The sequence below is a fragment of the Pteronotus mesoamericanus genome, unplaced genomic scaffold (assembly GCF_021234165.1).
Source record: "Pteronotus mesoamericanus isolate MK-2021 breed Mesoamerican mustached bat unplaced genomic scaffold, CSHL_Meso_final contig_94, whole genome shotgun sequence".
In the NCBI taxonomy this organism is placed as follows: Eukaryota; Metazoa; Chordata; class Mammalia; order Chiroptera; family Mormoopidae; genus Pteronotus; species Pteronotus mesoamericanus.
This window is the reverse complement of record NW_026555285.1, coordinates 33,434,528-33,457,376: the sequence shown is the minus strand read 5'-3', so window position 1 is coordinate 33,457,376 and position 22,849 is coordinate 33,434,528. Positions and strand designations below refer to the sequence as shown.

General features: G+C 36.1%; 1 protein-coding gene across 1 annotated transcript in view; it reads right to left on the bottom strand.

Annotated features, from left to right (window-relative positions):
• The window catches only part of NDFIP2 (Nedd4 family interacting protein 2), a 61,502-nt gene that overhangs the window by 13,966 nt on the left and 24,687 nt on the right, over positions 1 to 22,849 (bottom strand). Inside the window, exons 2-5 of the mRNA XM_054586466.1 lie at positions 19,023 to 19,188; positions 11,776 to 11,909; positions 8,902 to 8,995; positions 402 to 526 (exon numbers count right to left, since the gene is read on the bottom strand). Of these exons, the coding sequence (XP_054442441.1) occupies positions 402 to 526; positions 8,902 to 8,995; positions 11,776 to 11,909; positions 19,023 to 19,188 (519 nt within the window). The remainder of the gene's footprint in view (positions 1 to 401; positions 527 to 8,901; positions 8,996 to 11,775; positions 11,910 to 19,022; positions 19,189 to 22,849) is intronic.

The following is a 22,849-nucleotide window of genomic DNA, read 5'->3' as shown; positions in this document are numbered from 1 at the left end:
TCATATAAACACCGTTATAAGTGTTCACACAACAGAAAGCACTATAATAATCAAGTCTAGGAGTTAAAAAAAGTCTCAAAATAATTGAATTCATATGCATAAACATTCATGAACCCACAGAAAACCTCATATATTTTATTTTAAAGATAAAAGTGATAGAGGTTATCAAGGCATTCATCCCAGGCCCTGGGGGGTGTGGCTCATTGGACTGAATGCCAACCTGCAAACCAAAGTGTTGCTGGTTTGAGTCCCAGTGAAGGCATGTGCCTGAGTTGCGGGCCAGGTTCCCAGTAGGGGGCACTCGAGAGGCAGCCACACATTGATGTTTCTCTCTTTCTCCCTCCCCCTCTCTAAAAATAAATAAATAAAATATTAGGGAAAAAAAAAAAAAAGACACTCACCCTGACGATGAGGATCCATTTGATCAATGAAAGGCCAAATCCACAAATGGCACCATACCTTCCAGCTATGGTATTAGTGATACAGAAGGATAAACAAAATCCAAGCCAGTTGAAAATAAATGCCACTGAAAGCAAGAGAAACAGTTCTTTTTTAAAAGAAAACATACTTTGGAAACAGAGACTTTACAGTAATAATTCTTCATTGCCTAATGGTAGTAGCAGTTCCCTTTGTTAACTCTACCAATTAAGCCTTTTTTTATAGACAAGAGTTTACCTTTTGCCAATGTAATTTGCAAAATTTAGCAGACACTAACAAATGCATAAGTTCAGTTTCTTGTCAGTTTAATCAATAGGAATCAATCCCTTAAAGCTTATCACCAATGGGTGGAACACATTTTAAACCAGTTAAAAACCAGGTCACAATGTAGCTTCCATATGACCCCACTCAAGAAGCTCAGCCTGAGCGAGTCAACCAATCAGCCAATATTAAAAATGAGCCAAATGAATTACAAAAGAAAGTTCCGGAACAGATATACTTCACTGCCTCTTCCTCCTCTCTAACAGAATCTGTTTTTACCCCTCCCCAGGAACACCTCTACAGACTCTACAGGGAAGGTTGGATCCCACATTTAGCCCCAAAAGGTGGGTCCCAAGTAGTCCGGGGAAAATCACAGGAGGCCGGAATTCTTTTCCAATTTTTAAAAACAGTACTTCTAAAAAACATTCGTTGGTTCTTAAATGCACAGCAAAACACAGCAACCGGAGGGAGGATGGAATATAGGTTAGGTAACTAACAGTGGCTCTACAGTGACCACTGTTGAAGCTGGGTGATGGCTACACGGAAGAATTTATCACACTACTACCTACTTTTATGTAAATCAAAAGAAGAGACGGCCCCTCCTCTTCCTCTGGATGTTTGGGCATAATACCTAAAACTGCTGCCGAAATCTTGCTCTCAGCCTGAGGAATAAACCCTCACTCCAAGCTGGGGAGAGTGAAGAAAAGCTAAGGAAAGCAGAGCCACAACAGATACTTTCCGTGCCTCCAGGCTGCTCACCCGTGACTTCTTGTCTTGGGAGATAATCTCCTAACCATTTAAAACAGCTGAGTAACGGTTTTCTATTACTTGTAGCTGAAACCACTCTGACACAGGTCCTTGAGATAGGATCAAGAGCGCCCTACTTGTGTCCAAGATGTCAACATTATCAAAATAATCACAGTAATAACCATAAAACTTCTGAAGATCAATGTGAGCGCAGATTTGGTTCTGTGTAGTGCCCCTTCCCTACCTATCTCCAGGAGTCACAAAGTAAATTGCCCTAAGAAATTCTGATTTTTCAGAATTGTGAAGATAAAGAGGAAGCATATTAGGATAAGTTTAAATGAAAGAGCTATTTTTTTCAAACAATTTCCCTATTCTAATAATTTCTTCCTTTGTCATGCTTTCTGAAGTCTCAGTTTTCTTTGGGAAGCTGTATTTAAACATGGGAGTTTTGAAATATGAGCCCTGTATTTGAGTCCCAGTGTACTAAGTATGTGACCTTGGACTCACTGCTGACTTCGGGGAGTTCTCTGATCTGTAAGTAACCACTTCGCAAGGCTGATAAGAGGATTAAGTGAGATAATGAGTGTAAAGAACTTAGCACAGGACAGAGCCTGGCACACGGTAGTTTCTGAAGTGTTAGCTGTCATTACTGCCCATATAAAATGATCTCTTCACCTTACAGAGTACGTACTATCTTTTCTGTGGGAAAAGAATTTCAAGATACACTACTGGATATAACGTTTAACTTTTTCCTTTTTTTTAAACCTAGATTTCTGTGCTATCCAAGGCCACTAGACACACTGCTACTTCCTTGTGCCCCCAGGAATTCATCCTCCTCTATGAAGGAAGTTATTTAAATTTAAATTAATTAAAACTAGATAAAATTAAAAATTTAGTTCCTCCCTTGCATCAGCCACATGTCAAGTGTTTGAGAGGCACCTGTGGCTTGTAGCTGTTATATTATTGGACAGGAGAGATACAGAACATTTCCATCACCATAGAATATTATGAGACATAACTGCTTCCTATCTAATTGGCTAATATTTGCGTTACCTGTGGCAGAAAACACAAAACAGCCAATCAAAACTAATTTTGCGTCTAATTAAAATAAAGAATTTACACCAACGTATAGCAGCAGGGATGCCTAACTGCTGCCACAGGTGTGTTAGTGACAGGTTGAGGTATTTCTCTCCTCGGGCCTCAGGGCAGGCAGGTGGGGTCTGGGGCAGAGGACAGAGCTTCGCAAGCCCTGAGCACCTTCTTCTTTTATCCCAGTCCCTTTATACCATGCTGTGCGCATGCTACCATTGTCTAAGGACGCCGTAGTGTTAAAGCACAGGAAGCGCTGATGAAGAAAACCCGAAACAGCAAAATATTCCAAAAATATATTTTTACCTTTGAGTATACATTCAAGCACTGTCCAATTAATTTCTTCAAATCTATCATATATATCATTGAACCCATACTAGGAATGAAATCCAAAAGAACAAAGAAGTATTTTACCAAGTCATCGTGTTTTCTTTTCGCTTTCTGCCAGTGGTATGGATCCCTACAAGCTGTGCTCAGGTGCGACAACTTGTTATGGACTGAACTGTGACCCTTCCAAATGTACAGACTGAAGCGCTAACCCCCAATGTGACTGTATGTAGAGAGAAGTTTCAGGGAGGTAATTAATATTAAATGACGTTATAAGGGTAGAACCCTCATTTGACAGGCCTGTTGTCCATACAGGAAGAGGACAGAGACACTAGAGAGGTCTCTCTCCACATACATGTAGAAGACAGGCCACATGAGGACACATTAAGAACACAGACATCTGCAAGCCAGAAAGAGAACCTACATCAGAAACCAAATTTTCTGGCACCCTGATCTTGAACTTCTAGCTTCTAAAATTCAGAGAAAATCAAATTCCATTTGTAAGCCAGCCAGTCTGTGGTATTTTGTTAAGGCAGACCAAACAGAAAAGCATAACCATCTTTAACTGTTCATTGGTTTAAGCAGGAGGAAGACTGTGAAGTGAGTGATCACTTGAGCATAGATAAATTCACGTTTTATGCCCCTTTTGCTTATAAGAAAGTAAAGTTGAATAGGTCCTTAAGGGCAGAATTATTTCTGGATTCAATTCTGGATCCTCTATGACATGCCAGAATTGGCAAAAAAAGAAAATTTAGTAAGTATACACTAAACTGTAAATCTGTAATATCTATGAAAGAAACAACATGTAGGAGAGGCAGGGGAACATATGCCTAGGAAAGAATACGATACCTTTCTTACAACTCGACTTCATTCCTGCCATGTTCCCCTGGAAACCTAGGGTAAATAAGGAAGCTTAGAAAATACAGGGCACCTATTCCCCTTAGAGCAAGCCACACGATGAAACCCAAAGAAGCAACAAGCTCGCAGAGCCTATATTCCTCAGGTAAGATTTGGGGAAGCAAGGAAGGCAATAAACTCAGAAAAGCTGGTAAAGAAAACGTAGTTTTTGCTCCAATTACACTTTTCCACATTCACCTTCAGAGTACTCTTCTTTGTAAGAAAGCAAAGCAGGCAGGTTTGGACAGGTTCATGACATGTGAAATAAGGCTGCGAATCATTTTAAATCATATTTCTTATTATAACTAAAAAGTTAATTTCCAGGTAAGGATGGGGAAAGAGAACATTACCACCACCTTCACTCAACAACATACATTTTCATACTCATTTGTTCCTTCTATTAGCTTTTTAAGAGGAACAAAGTCAAATTAATTCCACCGTACAGAACAAGTTGAGAATTAACAGTTAAGCTGCACATAAAGTCATAAAGTAAGGCAGAGATAGTACTGAAGCCCCCAAGCCTTTCATCCACTATATACAGTTTCTTTTCACCATCTATACCCCTCACCTATCCACAAAGGTTAGCAGGATAACCTAGAAAGTAAAAGTAATAATGTACACTATAGTTTACCCATTAAATAGAAAGGCTGTATCTTTATAAATTTTCAGTAAATATAAGATACTTATTCATTAAAAAGGGGGAAACAGCCCTGGCCACCGTAGCTTGGTTAGAGCATTAGCCCGAAAACCGAAACGTCACAGGTTCAATTCCTGGTCAGGGCACATGCCTAGGTTGCAGGTTTGGTCCCCATTCAGGGAGCATATGAGAGGCAACCAATTGATGTTCCTCTCTCACACTGGTGTCTCTCTCTCTCTCTCTTTCCCTCCCTTCCTCTCTCTCTGAAATCAATAAGCATGTCCTCAGGTGAAGACAAAAAATAAAAAATAGGGGGAAAAGAGTAACTTTACTGCGAAGACAAGCTCTCAGCATTCCTCCTGATACGACACACCGAGAAGGGAATTAGTGAGACAGCTGGCAAAATTTGAATAGGATCTATAAACCAGCTAGTATTTCATGAATATTAATTTCCAAGTGTTGATTACTGGACTGAAGTTATATAAAATGTTAAGACTTGGAAAAGCTGGATAAAGTTATATGGAAACTACTATTTTTACAACTTTTTCCTAAGTCATAAAGTATTTTAAAATAATGTTAAACTTTTAAAAACTTGATATTTATTTTGAAAATAAATGAAGATTTGTTAAATATGTATATAATACAAACACTGGGAACTTACTAATTTTTTTGATCACAGAAAAATTCTCATTACATTTTAATGTACCAGGTTTCTAACACAGTAAGACCTCAGAGAATGATCGATTTCACTATATTTAATTCTGAACTACATAGGGATTATAAATTTGTCTTATTTTAAGCTCTTTGTTTAAACTATTAGCCATTAAGAAAGGCATGATGCTAACAATGGGTTAGTTTTCGTGCATTTCCACTAAATTACAGAGAATTAAATAAAAAATTATTTTGTAAATAAAACAAATTCAATAAATATCATGAGTTTTTAAAGATATAGTTAACAATTCTTAAACGTTGTCTTTCTGGATTCACTTATAACATGTAATGCCACCTAAAAACTATACAAAAACACAGCTCTGCATGCACAGAACAAATCATTAATACACTGTTTTTCAGTAATGTGTGGTGCTAAGACAACCCTTTTAATAACTGTAACTTTTATGACTTGTCCATGGCAGGTGCTCAGAATTTACTGAAGATGCTCAACATCATTAATTGTTAGGGAAATGCAAATTAAAACAACGACATACCACCACACACCTATATGAATGTCTTTTTTCCATGACATAAAAAACATTGCTTTTAATTAGTGAGATCATCAACTAATTTTTTCAATGGTAACCAAGTTAATCATATCTCTCATGAATAAAGTACTGACTCAGTTTTCTGAGTCCATTCTTTTTTGAAATGTTAAGATAGTTTACTCAGCATTTCCCAATCCTCTCCAATTAGAGGTACCACTTCATGGAAAAAATAAATCACAATTCCTTCATGTAGTTATACTGGTATATGGTACATATATAAAAGCTCTGAAGATAAAGACTCTTTTTAAGTAGATTTGCATTTTATTAGTCTAAGTACCAAAAATGTATTTTTAAGAACTATACCTGTATATGTAGACATGGTTTAATTACAAGACAATACCTGGTATAAATATGGATGCTGGACCCCTTTTATTTATTTTTATTTTTTATTGTTCTAATACATTTGTCTCCATTTTCCCACCACCACTTTCCCCTGCCCCACCCACCCCACCTCCCACCTCCATCCTTCCCCACTTTGGCTTTGCCCATGGGTTGGAATTTTTTTTTTTAAATATCAAAAGTAAATGCTGATGAGGATCAGAGCAACAGAAACTCTCATTCACTTCTGGTAGGAATTCAAAATGGTACGGCCACTTTGACAGACAGTCTGCTAACTGCTTACAAGTCAGAACTCACACTTCAAAACACTCTTCTAATTCTTTTTAAAGGTACAATTAACTTAATTTCTCTTTAATCACAAGACCTTCTAGTTTAAAATGGAAATAATGCAGGTGATCAGTTGTTACATATTACTAATGTGCAGATTCACACATGACACAAATGGCTCAACCTTAGAAGAAAAAAACTTCTAGATAAAGCCCACTACATTTTTAAGCACTAGAGTTGAGGGTCATTTTCACAGACAGTCAATTATCCTGTGAACAAAATCTTAATTTCTAATCCTTAACTGATAAAAACCTGAATTCCCTTCTCTTGAGAGAACATCTGATAAATACAAGATCAGAGATGGGCAGGTTAGATATGTAACAGGCATTTTGCAGTGAGTGACACTTCAAGGGATTATGAGAAGCTAAAACATCAGGGGATACATACATTTCTTTATATTTTCTGAGCATGAACATGCAATTATTTTACCATATTTAGGTATAAACTTATTTTAGGGTTACATGTGGCAAGAGACAGAAATGTAGACAATGAAAACAGAGAAAGCAAGAATTAAATCAACAAAAGGTTTTAACTAAAATGTTGTAATTGATATTCACTGCACTTTTATCTGTTCAATTTATATAACCAGAAGCGCTTAAGTTATAAATCACATTAAAGAAAATCCATTTCTTAACCTTACAAATAGACAACTGAACTTAATTGAGATAACAGCTGCTAGATAGCTTAAGGAGCATGAAAAATATAGCAAGCTGCAATTTGCAGAACAGCCACTAGATGGCAGTGAACACAAATAAATCTATGCTCTTTAAGCAAGCACTCAAGCTCTGACCTATACAGCCCACCAGGAAAAAAAATGTAAGGAAATAAAGATAATAACTAATTTATAATTTTACTCTTATAATATCTGTATAATATTTATAGACTATGAAATAGTGTAAAAGTATAAATTGTAAATGCATAATTCAGTCAAAATTTAGTATGTCAGATAATTTACATTAAATATATTAGCTATAAACTTTACATTAATTAATATGCCACCACTGGCCAAAAATAAAGTTAATCAAGTGTCTAGTTTATCATGCATTTACAACACTGTGCATTAGTGAACTGTTTTCAAATCTAAAAATATAAAACTAAAAAGAAGACAGTAGGGTTCAGTGAACTACAAAAAGGGAGAAACAATAACTAAGCTGAGTCAAATAATTAGATGGTGTCAAATAACATGTTTTTATTCCTAAGAAACAGGTCTTTATACTACACACAGTACAATAAATTTAAATTCTTTCTTTTCTAATTAAGGAATCAGTATTTACGCGACTCCTGTAATCAAAATACATGGGAAGTGTGCTATCAATATAAAGGGCTATCAGCTGAACTAAAACTAAGGAAAAGAGCAAGGTTCAGTAGACTAACAGTAAAAAAACAATAGTTACTTGGAGCTAAAGCATTCATTCATTTCCTTTACACAGTATCTAACATCGTATTTAACTAGACACTGTAACTAAAACCATGAGATTTAAATATTGCATTACATGAGTTGGCACCAACCTAAGTATAACTTAATAAATTTGAAGAGAAAAATCTAATTGCCAGCCCATTCACCCACCCACTTCTGAATGGCTATCTATATCTATTCTTCAGAAGATAAAAGAAAGGAAGCAAGAAACCATTTCAAAATGGAAGAAGAGGTCGGTGAGTTTCCAGACTCAAAAGTTAACTCAATTCGAAAAGTATGCATTTTTCACTTTTAAAATTGTGTGTGGTTCTTTAAGTAAGTTAAACTATTCCTCAGTTTTATTATCAAAATAAATCATAAGTAAAAATGAATTAAATTAGCATTCTATTAAAGAAGGTATGAAAACTTGGTCCTTTAAATAAAGGGCAGAAATTAACCATATCATAAACTAATAAATTTACCTACATGAATATTAGGTTTCCAAAACAAATTTTAGCAATTTAAACAGTTTGTTGAGTTTCACAATCTTCCTGAGTTTACAATGTGCCAATTAGGAACTGGAATAATAAAGACTGCAACACAGTCTTCCCTCAAGTATCTTAAGTCTACTTTACAAGTCAGACATTAAATTAAAAATTTTGCAAGATGTTACAAAATGTAACTCAGGTTTCTGGGCTTCTAAATACTCACCATTCCCTCCAAATAAGACCTACACTTTCATACTTGGTGTCTCAAATCACATAGTTCTAGCTGCCCAGAGTATTTCCTTTTCCAACCTCTCTTCTGGTTTAAAGACACTCAAATGGAAGTCCTCTGCCTCAAAAGCAGAATTTATAGTTTCCTTCTACATGCTCCTACAATATATAAACATGTAGCATTTCTCATACAAAACCATATTTAACATAAACATGCTTATATATCTCCACGCAATCAACACCAAGCATGATGACTACAATACACAATTATCTGATAAGTATTTAATAAATTCTAGGGTTTGTATTGTACCATGATCACACTTAGCTAGTATCAGGAACAATTTACATTTTTAAACAATGCAGATACATGGTAACAGTATTTGCCCTTCTTCACTGTTATTATACTCATTGCCAACATATGCAAAAAATAATAATATATATGTAGTTTGCAAAGGAAAGATCTCTTACTGAAAAATGCCAGCATGAAAATCCCATCATTGCCCACTCTGAGCTGGTCTGCATCACTAAAGTCATCTCTTGGTGGACACTCTTCCTCCTGAATCTGTAAAACATGACATTAGAACAGCTCACTAAATAACAACTTTATTGCCTTAAATATAAAGATAAGAATTTAAATAAAATCTAATTGTTGTACAGTCAAAATAAGATAATGTGTAGGAAGTGTTCATTTTTAATGGGTGCCCTTGAAAAGAGTAACTTCAAAGGTAAATACAAAAAAGATAAGTAACTTTGAGTTAATGAAAATGGTATCAAGAAAAATAGATGTGACATTGTTACATTAGTGTCAAGTGCAAAACAGGAACTTTCATAATCAATGGCGGCAAAATTTATCAAACACAAAAATGAACACACACCCTTTTTGACCCAGCAATTCCAGCTCTCCAAACACACTGTACAGATATATGCGGAAGTATCTGTACTAGAAGTATCCATCCATGTACTATGAAAAACAGACATTTATTGAAGGAGATACAAGAAACAAGAAACATTGTACACAGGACAATGGCGCCTGGTCCCCTTCAAAGCAGGCACCTTGGCACCTCACACAGTTCTCCCAACACCTCTTCCACTGTTCAAATTGCTCTGCATAATCCTTTGCTGGAACCGCCGTCAGCTGCCCTGTCCTATTTTCCCAAATCTCATCAAGGATCAGAAATCTCTTCCTTTCAAAGGTGATTTTAGTTTTGGGAAATCCAGAAGTTGCAGGGCACCAAATCTGGGCTTTTGTGGGGGCCGAGTCACCTGGGTGAGTTGATGTTTTGCCCAAAAACTCTGCATGAGATGTGACGCAGGAGCAGGTGCCTTGTCATGATGAAGCTGCCAATCACCAGTTACCCACAACTGTGGCCATTTTCATGTATTGCATCTCTGCACTCATTTACTGCATCGTCCACAAAAGCCTTCTGACTCATCCAAATAGTTTCCACAGAGGAATGTTCAAGCTTAATGAAAAATGTGATGCAGATTCGTTGCTCTGCCCGCTCATTTTGAATGGGACAGCCACACAGTACAAATGCTCACTCAATGGTGTCTACTGCCCCCACTGACTAGCACAGTTAAGGCGTCACTGTTCACGCATGCGCATTCCAGTCCATTCTCCTTGGCTGCCAGGTTACATTGATGCAAACTATTCTCGTTTTACTGACAAAGGCTGGACGGACTTTCCCCAGACAGACCTGGTATACATTTACTCCCACTTACGAGAAATGTATTAAAGATAATTCACTGCAGCAACATAAATAAAAGCAAAAGGTTAGACAAAACATAAATTCTCATCACAGTGGACTATTGTCAGATAATTTTCCATGAGTCTCTTTATGTTTCTGCACGCGTTCCAGGTAGAGGCACTGGTTGCCTTTCTTCTGTACTATCTTTCCCAGGACGCTCACATAGCAGACTGCTCTGAGAGAGGGACGGTGCCTCTCTCCAGAGCAACGGTGTGGGTATGGCTTATTCACCATTAGAAAATACTGGGCTCCCCAAACTCAGGGTCCCATGCTATGTGTGGAGGCATCACATGGCAGTCTTTGTGTAACTCTGTGGGAATTAAGGCTCAGGAAGCTGGTGTTAGAAAATGCTAATACTCTGACTGTGGCTACTGATGTGCATAATAAAGTTCTAGTGTCTGACCCAACATTCACAAAACTGACAAGCTAATCAGGTAGTTTGAAACTATGGTAGTCTCAAATCATTCACAATTCTTGACAGACCAATAAAATAAAGTTACTGAGTATCTGATGAAATTTGAAAAGTAATGTAAAACTTTTTAAGTAAAAAAGAACAAGAGTTCTTAATATTCTCATGATGATCTCCCAAATGTATTAAATGAAAATCATTTGTATAGCACAATGCCCTTTGTGTGCAAAAATATACTAAGATATTAATGTTTATACATATTGCCTGTGCAATAATTTCAACTATGTTAAACACTGATTTAAAAACCTACAACTGGATAGTGGAAAAAATACAATAAAAAATAAATAAAAATAAAAATTCTAATATTGGTAAACACGCCAAGATATTTTAAAATGAAGAGCTGTAATGGAACACCTCTGGTATTTTCTTCTTCATTTCCCACATTGGCTAATATAAAGAAGCATTCATTAACTGACTGTCCTTTATTAAACACCAAATATGCCCCAGATAATAGCTATGTGCTAAAAATGGCCTTGTCCCTAGAGTTGCTCACAATTTATCAAATGCTAGTTTTTATGTCAAAAGACAAGTTACACACAACTTAAAACAAGTTCCAAAAAAACAAATTCTACCCACTACAAGGTTGTAAAATGAAACTGATAAACAAACATAAGCCATACCTTGAAGTTTTATAAAGTGAATTATTTGTAATTCAATTATTTTCCATAGAAATATTAAAAATGAGTCCATTTTCATAAATCTATGTAATTATCCCCTAATATACATACAACCCTATACATGAGAAATAGAAAAAAGTAGAAAAATTAATGTATCCAAGCCTGGCCACTTACTTTCCTGTGAGAATAGATTCAGGAAAGAGGCTTCAGCTCACCCAGCTGAGAGATTCATTTACAACTGAATATACAGACTTAACACCACTTTCATTGTACTTTGCTTTACTGCACTGTCTCCCCCCAACCCCTGCTTTTTTTTTAAACATATTAAAGGCAAGACCTTTCACCAACAAAAACATTACAACTCGCTCTGCTGCAATACTCACTTTACTGCAACAGCCTGGCACCAAGCCTGCAATATCCCCAAGGTATGACTATACTCAAGTGCTAACCAGACCTGCTGTTTTTTTTTAAATCTGAATAACCTCAAAAGGAAATAGAATTTTCTTACTCTTTGAGATGTTTCTGCTGCTGCAGCTGCCATTGCAGCAGCTTTTGCTTTCTCAGCTTCATCATAGGTAGGAAGAGAGGTAGCAACACTGTAGGGAGGTGGCACAGGATAAAATTCACTGTAAACTTCTGTATCTGAAGAAAACGAATTAAAAAAGGATAACCATTAAAAGGAACTACTTGATATAATTTTTATAGCCGAAAGCATAATTTAATAATTTACAACAGGACACTAAAGACTACTACTGCTACTGCAGTACTAAGTTATATGCAATATAACACAGAAATTACTACTACAATCATATATGTTATTTTAATCCTATATTTATTATAAAGAAAAAAGGACTGATAAATATCATCTAAAGGCTCGTACATAAAACAAGCCCCTTAAGAATAAGATTTTGGAAAGGAGCGCAAGGTAAGATAAGCAACAGTGCTATCCTCCAAGAATTTAACATACTCGCCCAAAATCTCAAGACAAAAAAGTAGAAATATCAGATATAATACTAAACATATATAGTACGAACCATTTAACTTGCCACTTCTGTGTACATTAATGTTGGTGGCTCAGAGGATCAAACAGGTGCGTGATCTGCCTGTATCACAGCCAATCAGTGGCAGACCCCTGGGATTACCTGACTGTGAATACTTTGCTCGCTTAAGAGGTTAATTTTTCTACACATGTCAGTTTTAGCAACTGCCCTAATCTCATAAGCAAACTCAGTATTTCTCTTTGCTAAAAGGTGGATGATGTTTAGTTCTTTTTTACTCCTGTCCCTTTCTCCTCCCATTTTTTCCCATATTAACCTCGTTCTTTAGATTTTCTTATCATGAATAATTCTTCTGATTTTTAAACTATTTTTAAAATACGATCTCCAGAAATATATGACAATAGTAAGTAGAGACTATTTTTTTAAAAAAACAGTTATCACTTATTGCCAACATAAGTAACGTAAGTAAAATGATATAGGTCAATCAGCTGATTAGACTTAGGCCAGAATTACTGACATGAAAAAACAGGCACATTCTAAAAATAGTACATACCACAATGTTTGATATCACTTCTGTGCTTTCCTCTATTATAACTACAGTATTTACACTTTCTACCTTGGTTCATAATATTCTCTATCATTATTTCTTGCATTTACAATACGAAAACATATTTTTCTTTAGCAAAATTTTTCCTATGTGTTTTATGTATATAGGTTTTAAAATAAGTTCTTTTAATGCTATTTAAAAGAGGTAGAGAAAAAGCAAAGTAACAATATGATATTGAATGTTATCTACCAAAAGGTGCAAGAATCATAAATTCTTAGAGAACACTAATTATTAGGAGGTAAAAACAGTCAAGTAAATAATCAAGTAAAATAAATAGTCAAGTAGATAGATTTCTTTAGTTCCAAAGCCTACAGTAGAAGCAAAATTTAAGTGAAAATAATAGTTATGAATTTTAAGGCAGTAATAGTAAAATGATTTTTAAAACTGGAACAAAGACACATTATCCAAAGAGATTAGAGCTTTACATTAGCAACAGGTATGTAAATTTTTGAAAAGTTTTAACATCAGGGATAGGAAAAAATATTCCCACCAGTAATAAATGAAAGGTGGGAAGAAACATTAAATTGCAACCGCTTTAATTTTCACTTGTTAATTTTACTTATTTTTTTCTATCTTTTAAGACACTAGTTTTCAACCAGAGGATTTAAAGTCTGGGGGGCTCAAGCCCCATCCCCTCTTCCTAGATTTATGTCATCTCAAGCAAATCAATTAAACACCATGAAGTTCCACTTTCTGGTCAATAAGACTAACTCAGCAAGGCTATTACTTTCTAAAATGGAATGAAATAGAATGCTATTCTGGAGGACTCTATAAACTATGAAACATTATACAAATGTCACCTATTGCTGGCATTGCTCTGAGATGTATGAAACAAGTCATAAAGTGACCTGTCGAAGAGTATAATCTCCACAGAAACCTGGCACACCCCATGCTTAAAATAAAACAACGAGAGGATCCAAGATGGTGGTGGACTAGGTGGAAGCTACATTAACCTCTTCCCAAGACCAAAACCAGAATTACAAGTAAATTACAAAAAAAAAAAATCATCCTGAATAACCAACTTAAGCCTTGCTGGAAATAAGCCATATGGTTAACCAAGAACTTACAGGAGGAAACCACGTCATCAAATTGAGACTGGTAGGAAGGGCAGAGGCACATGAGGGCCGGCAGGGCTCCCACGGGTGGCAGCTAAAGTTACCGAGGGATATTTCCGCAGCCGGAGGGGTTCCCCCTGAGAAGTGTGGTGCCTAAATGCCAAACCAGTCTCCCCAGCCTGAGCACCAGAACCAGGAAAGGTGCCCACATAACATCTTGCCATGAAAGGCAGCAGGGTTCCACCAGAGAAAGAGGGTTAGAGGCTCAGACACCATCATGAAGGGCCAACACACAAAACTGCATCTGCAGCTTCAAATGGCACAGTAGATCAAATGGTTTAATTGATATCTTCAGAGCATTTCGTTCCAAAGCAGCAGAATATACATTCTTTTCAAATATACATGAAATGTTTTCTAGGATAGACCACATGTTAGGCCAAAAAACATGTCTGAATAAATTTAGGAAGACTGAAATCATACCAAGCATCTTCTTTGACCATAATGCTATGAAACCAGAAATTAATCACAAGAAGAAACCCACACAAAGAACACACAAAGCTATGGAAACTAAAAAACATGTTAAACAATGAATGGGTTAACAATGAGATCAAGGAAAAAATCAAAAAATACCCTGAAACAAACAAAAATGAGAACACAACAACCCAAAATCTGTAGGACACTGAGAAAACAGACTAAGAAGGAAATTTATAGCATTAAATATAGGGCTATCTTAACAGACATGAAAAATCTCAACTAATCTAACTTTATACTTAAAGAAACTTGAAAAAGAACAACATACAAAACCTAAAGTAAGTAGAAGGAAGGAAATAATAAGATCAGAGCAGAAATAAATAAAATAGAGTCTTAAAATACAATACAAAAGATCAATGAATCCAAGAGCTGGTTCTTTGAAAAGATAAACAAGATAGACAAATCTTTAACCAGACTTATCAAGAAAAGAAGAGGACCCAAATAAATCAGAAATGAAAAAGAAGTAACAACTGACACCCAAGAAATACCAAGGACTATATGAAAATATTACAAACTATATGCCAACAAATTAGACAACTGGACAAAATAGATAAATTTCTAGAAACACATTCTTCCAAAACTGAATCAGGATAATCAGAGAATCTGAATAGATGGATTACAAGTGCTGAAAATGAAACAATAATCAAAAAGCTCCCAAAAACAAAAGCCCTGGACCAGATGGCTTCACAGGTTAACTTTACCAAATATTCAAAAAATAACACCTCTCCTTCTCAAACAATTTCAAAAAGTTGAAGAGGAAGGAAGACCCCCCGCTCATTTTAAGAAGCCAGCATTATCCTAATCCCAAAACCAGATAAAGGCACTACAAAGAAAGAAAATTATAGGCCAATATTCCTGATGAACACAGATGCTAAAATCCTCAACAAAATATTATCAAACCAAATACAGCAATACATGATAAAGATCATAAACTATTATTAAGTGGGTTTTATTCCAGGAATGCAAGGTTGGTACAATATCCACAAGTTGATAAATGTGATACACCACATAAACAGAATGCAAGATGAAAAAAAAAAATCACACGATCATATCGATAGATACAGAGAAAGTTATTTGGTAAGATCCAGCACCAATTTATGATAAAAACTCTCAGCAAAGTGGGACTAGAAGGAACATACCTAAATGTAATAATGGCCATATTTGACAAACCCACTGCCAATATCATACTCAAGGGGCAAAAACTCCCAGTATTCTCCTTAAGATGGGTACAAGACAGGGCTGTCCACTTTCACCTCTGTTATTCAAGTCCTAACCACAGCAATCAGACATGAAGAAATTAAAGGCACCTGAATGGCAAGGAACAAGTAAAACTGTCATTATTTGCAGATGACATGATATTGTATGCAGAGAACCCCAAAGATTCCACCAAGAACTACCAGAATTGATAAATGAATTCAGTAAAGCAGCAGGATACAAAATCAATATCCAGAAATCAGTTGCATTTGTATATGCCAACAATGAACTATCAGAAAAGGGAATAAAAACAAACCCATTCACAATTGCTTCAAAAAAAGAATAAAATACATAGGAATAAATTTAACCAAGAATGTCAAAAACCCATAATTGGAAAATTATAAGACACTGAAGAAAGAATCTGAAGAATATACAATTAAATGAAAGCATATACCATGCTCATGGATAGGAAGAATTAACATTATTGAAATGTCCACACTATCCAAAGCGATCTGTAGATTCAATATAACTCCTATCAAGATACTAATGACATATTTCACAGAACTAGGACAAATTTCCAAAAATCCATATGGAACCACAAAAGACCCTGAATAGCCACAGCAATCCTGAGAAAGAACAAAGTTGAAGGGATCACACTACCTAATATCAAACTATACTACAAGGCCACAGCATAAAAACAGCATGGCACTGGCATTAAAACAGACACATAGATCAACGGAACAGAACAGACCAGAAATAAACACACGCCCTTATAGTCAATTAATACTTGACAGAGGAGGAAAGTGCATACAATGTATTAATGACCATTTATTCAATAAATGGTGCTGGGAAAACTGGACAGATATGTGCAGAAAAATAAAACTAGGCCACCGTCTTACATCACACACAAGAATAAATTCTAAATTCTTGGATTAAAGACTTAAATGTTAGGCTCAAAACTATACAAATTCTAGAAGAAAACAGAGGCAGTAACAAACATTGTTCATAGCAATATTTTTTGATATGTCTCCTCAAGCAAGGGAAACAAAAGAAAAAAAACAAATTAGACTACATCAAACTAAAAAGTTTTTGTATAGCAAAGGAAACCAACAACAAAATTAAAAAACAACAGAATGAATGGGAGAACATATTCACTGATATATCTCATAAGGGGTTAATATCCAAAATGTATAAAGAACTTCTAAAGCTCAACACCAAAAAACCCCCAAACAATCCAATTAAAAAATGGATAAAGGACCTGAAGAGACACTTCTTCATATTTCATTACACCAAAATTGGAGGAGGAAAAAACCCTAATTTTATGACTAGGTACCACCTGCTCAAGCCCTTTATTGAAACAGGGAAGGCTGCCACAGGAAAATTTTGGTCGTGGTGGAAAAGGCATTAGGAAAACATTTACCTGTTCTTTGAAGCTCTTCCCATAAAGAGGTGGAGACATCTCTTAATAATCTTAATGACTAAATGTAGTGATTCATTTCTAACAAGCCAAACGTGGCAAATGTGACAATGTGTGACTTCTAAGGCAGTGTCATAAAAGGTGAAATAGCTTGCATCTGGCTTTCTCTCAGAAGGCTTGTTCTGGGAACCCAGCCTGCAGCCAGCGAGGACGCGCAGGCCGCAAGAGGCCCCTACGGGTGAGGGTGACAGCCTCCCCCGGGGCCCTAGTCAGAGCCCGGGCCAAGCATCAAACACGTGAGTAAGAAAGCCTGCAAGATGCCTGCAAAACCCGGGCGCCATCAGGTGACAACCACATGGGACCCTGAGAGACAAATGCATGATTGAGCCCAGTCTACCCCCAAAGCCATGAGAATTAATAATAATAAATGATTGCTATTTTACTCTAGTAAGTTTGAGGTAGTTTGGTACACAGCATAGCAATGGTAGTCACAACAAAGAGACTGCCACTTCACTTTTAGTATCTTCTATCATTCATACACATCAAGTATTAATAATTTTTTTTAATCTAGAATAGCAAATTCACTGTACTATACACTCTGGAAACTTGTAAAATAATGAAGAAAATTTAGCCCATGATAAATTTTAGAAAGCACCAATCCAGCTGTTAAATCGTATAGCCAAACAAATAAAACTGATATAAATCAATATAAAAACTGTGCATCAAACTGGGTGCTGAACAAGCACATTGATCAAATAACATTATATATAAACAGGAATAAGCCTTTATTAATTTAATTAGTGAGAACAACTTCATGGAGATGACTTTCACTAATTACATGAAAAAGCAAATTTGGTGTAAAAAATACTGGGTCTTTTACACATTGCATGTGGTCTGGATAAAATCTGAACAAGCGAAAATGATAACCAGAGAAAGCTAGTGTGAGTTTGAGAAGTAGATGACATGAATTATAGAGTAAGAGATACGAAAGATGATACACTGTGATTAAAGGTTTTTATATTAAAATGTTTTTCAATAACTGATTTTTAAAATATTTTATAATAAATATATGAAATATTGAGGTTATTTATAATAGTATATAAAGTCATATTTAAAACACTATAATGATTGAATTAGAGTTCCTAGGGAAAATGCGAATTGTAGCCTAAGAAATAGAGAAGAGGGTAGTTCTTTGGAATGACCTGAAAAGATAAGATGAACAGTAGCAGGCAGAAATCACTGCCTTGTGCCCAAGAATTATTACCATGTGTATGAGATAATATCATGTACATACCCTATACCTCCGAGAACACATACCACATTCTCACACTCATCATCAATAGCACCTTGTGTTATGACTATGTGAGTACACACACACACACACACACACAAATGTGTTATATGTGTTATTTACATATGCATGTGTGTATATATGTACATGTGTGTTTATTTCTTTCAAAAGTTATATGCTATTCTGTTGCGAATAGATTCTAGTAAGCATAAGAAAGTTTAAATAGGTATACTTTTAAATTAACTGTTTGTTTATTTTTAAATTTTTATTTACTGATTTTAGAGAGAAAGAAAAGGACAGAAAGAGAGAAATATCGATTTGCTGTTCCCCTTAGTTGTGCATTCAGTGCTTGATTCTTGCATGTTCCTTGCCTGGGGATTGCATCTGCAACCTTGGCATATCAGGATGACTGTCTAAGCAACTGAAGAACCCAGCCAGGCCTAAATTAAATTTTTAAAAGAACAATATGAGACAAGTAATAAATAAAGTAAACATTTTACAAACTACCCTTTGGAAAAGATTTCTTACAAAAATCATAAAGCCAGAGAAGCTCATTAATAGACAAGATTATTACACAAAACCATACTGGTAAAAAACAAACGGACACAAAACCTGCACTATTAAAAACACTGTTAGTTGTTTCATAATAAAAACAACAATACCTGAAGTTGTAGGTACTTCCACAGTAATACTACTATAAGGTGGGGGCGAAGAGTCAGTTTCGAGTACTAGTGCTGCAGGAACAGTCCGCATGGTCTGTGGTGTCGGGTTGGAAGTTGATGGTTGCTCTACAGCGGGTGATTCTGAATTATCCTCTTCATTGTGAAGCTAAGAGAACAAAGGATACAAGAAACATTAATGTGATTCTATTTTTTAAAAATTTACACTTATTTTTAAAGATTGTTTCAGGCAAAGGGTTACTTTTTAGCTAAAAAGAAAATAAAATAGCATTGAAAAAGATGAACAAAAAATTTTAAAGAGACCTAATCAGCACTAAAAACTTTAGAATTTTTATAGTTTCTTTATAATAAAAGTGAAGTTCAAATTGTTAAGAATTTATAAAGAAAAAATCCTCATTACAAGATTCTGATTAATTCAATCCCACAGTAAACAAGTGTCTACCATGCATCAATCATTGTGTATTACAAAGAAAAGTAAAACTCCTAATGGCAGAACCACAATACTAAGGAGGGACTAGGGACCATGCTCCCGACTGACAGCACTCTGCCCTGGTGCCACAAAGCATCCCCATGTTTCCCACTGCAAGATATGCAGGAGAAGTCCTAATGCACTCATCAATAGTGATACTTTTAATAGGAAAAATGTTAGATGAGCAAGAAAAGTCAAGGCGGAATATCCTGAGATTGCCACAAAAACACTGAAATACCTGCTCTCATATCCAACATCCTATCTTTGTGAAGCAGGGTTTTCTGCATTGACAGCAACCAAAACGAGGTAACGGAGGAGACTGAACATAAGCAACACACTTCAGGTGTCAATGTCTCCCATCACCCAGATGGAACCATCTAGTTGCAGGAAAACAAAGCTCAGGGCTCCCACTAATTCTGCATTATGGTGAGTTGTATAATTATTTCATTATATATTACAATGTAACAATAATAGAAATGAAATGCACAATAAATATAATGCACCTGAACCAGCCAAAACCATACTCTCCACTCCCAGTCCCTGGAAAAATTATCTTCCATGAAACAAGTCCCTGGTGCCAAAAAGGTTGGGGACCGCCATTCAAAAGACCCATATGTTAACCTACATTTAATAAGATTCTAGCCCTTGATATGGTATTAGAATATATGACAAAGCTTCCTTCTAAGATCAAACTCTAGTAAAAACCTATGGTAGTCTTTATTAAGCATTACATGTTGCCTTATTTAACACTTGATTTAAAGAAAACAGATTAGGGTTTTTGTTTTTGCTTCTTGAGGTTCAGCTGTTGATAGTTTTGAGTTGGTTGTCATTTTACTTTTCATCATTTTGATCTTTTTCTTAGATAAGTCCCTTTAACATTTCATATAATAAGGGCTTGGTGATGATGAACACCCTTAACTTTACCTTATCTGGGAAGCACTTTATCTGACCTTCCATTCTAAATGATAGCTTTGCTGGATAGAGTAATCTTGGATGTACGTCCTTGTCTTTCATGACTTTGAATACTTCTTGCCACCCGCTTCTTGCCTGCAAGGTCTCTTTCGAGAAATCACCTGACAGTCTTATGGGAACTCCTTTGTAGGTAATCTCTGCTTTTCTCTTGCTGCTTTTAAGATACTCTCTTTATCTTTAATCTTTGGCAATTATGATGTGTCTTGGTGTGTTCCTCTTTGGGTCCATCTTGTTTGGGACTCTCTGAGCTTCCTGGACTTGCATGTCTATTTCCTCTGCCAGACTGGGAAGTTTTCCTTCAAGAACTTGAATAAGTTTTCAATTTCTTGCTCTTCCTCTTCTCCTTCTGGCACCCCTACGATTCATATGTTGGAACGTTTAAAGTTGTCCCAGAGGTTCCTAAGCATCCCCTCATTTTTTTTAAAATTCTTGTTTCTTCATTCTGTTCCAGCTGGATGTTTATTTCTTCCTTTTGTTCCAAATCCTTGATTTGAATCCTGGATTCCTTCTCTTCACTGTTAGTTCCCTGTATATTTTTCTTTATTTCACTTTGTATACCCTGCACTTCTTCCTTTATTTTGTGGCTGTACTCAATCATTTCTGTGAGCATCCTGATTACCAGTGTTTTGAACTCTATATCTAATAGGTTGTTTATGTCCTCATCATTTAGTTCTATTTTTGGAGTTTTGATCTGTTCCTTCATTAGGGCCATATTTCTTCGTCTCAGTGCACCTGTTATGTTGTAAGGGGTAGAGCCTTAGGTATTCACCAGGGTGGGGCAACCCACTCTTGCTGCATTGTGGGCCTCTGGGTGGGGGAGAAGTCAGAGAGAGAACAATGCCACTTGCTTGGCTCTCGCACTGCTTTCAAGAGATTGGCAGTTTCTCCTGCCACACCAACCCCCACAGGTTTTTTGACAGCCAGAGGTTCTGAGGCTTTATTTTGCCCATGCTGGAACCCTGGGTTGTGTGGTCTGTCTCATTCCCCAGCTGTTCCTCCCAGTTTATCTGCAGGTGAATGTGGGAACACCCAGTCCACCAGCCACCGCCTTGTCATGCACCCTCTCCACCCCGTCTGCCGATCTCTGCCCCTCCTACCAGTCGGGATGAATGTTTCTTCTTTAACGCCTTGGTTGTTGTACTTCCATACAGTTCAATTTTCTGGCAGTTCTGGTTATTTTGTTCTTAAATTGGTTGTTTCCTTCTTTGGGTTGTGCAAGGAGGCCAAATATATATACCTACGCCTCCATCTTGGCTGGAACCCCAGATAAGAGTTAAGATAAAATCAACTGGTAGTTTAGCTACTCATTTTAGTCACGCAAAAAGAAAGTGAGCTACCCATTATCTATGCTTCTAGGATAAGGTAATAAATAGGAGGTAGCCAAGGTCTAAACCAACAAGTCAGAAGACAAGTTTCCACAAAACTCTGCTGCTTAGCAAATGGACCTTGATATTCCTACCAATAAAAGTGAACCACACCCTGGCCAGGTGGCTCTCTTGGTTAGTGTCCTCCCAACATGCCAAAGTTGCAGGTTCAACCTCCTATCAGGGCACATACAAGAAGCAACCAATGTATGCATCACAAGTAAAATAACAAATCAATGTCTCTCTCTCTCTCTCTAAAATCAGTAAATTTTTTTTAAAAAGTGAATCACAGCAGTCTTCTTCATGCATACACAAATACCACTACAGAATTCTTTTTCTTCCCAAATACTATTTACACTAAACCTTTGCAGCCTCTGGACACTTTCCCACTAATGAGAGCTAGCATATAACAAAGCAAAAATATGAACGATTAGGGAAGACTATACAAGCGACAAATGAATATTAATTTAAAAAAACCCTGCAAGTTGGCAAATCATGCCTAGTTTTCTTCTTTTAAAGTACAGAATTTTGGCAGTGGTGTTACAGTTCATAATATAAAACAGGCATATTTCTCCTAAAAAAAACAAACAAAAAAAAAACCTTCTTGTTAGTATTAGAGAATATCATGTGTCACGGTGTTCCACAAACAGCATCATGGGCTCTGGACATTCTATAGCCTGAACAAGTTTGCAAAAAAACTGTTTAAAACCAAGTGTCATGAGGTATTTTATCGAGAAAAACTAATTTTATTTTAAATAAGTAAGGGGTTTTGTTTAATTTTTAAACTGTTCTTCTCTGTTCAAGATGTCAACTGAAAGGTGTAAGAGAGTATACATATTATAATTGCATTTTTTAAAGTAATGAGATATTGTTTCTGTAATAAATATGGGCAATCAAAATTTCTGGAAGGATACACAACGAAGAGCAAAGAGCTGTAGGAAGGGGATGATAGTCCGTCATTCTCTATTTGAATTTCACCCTAAACATAATTTGAAATTTTCAAT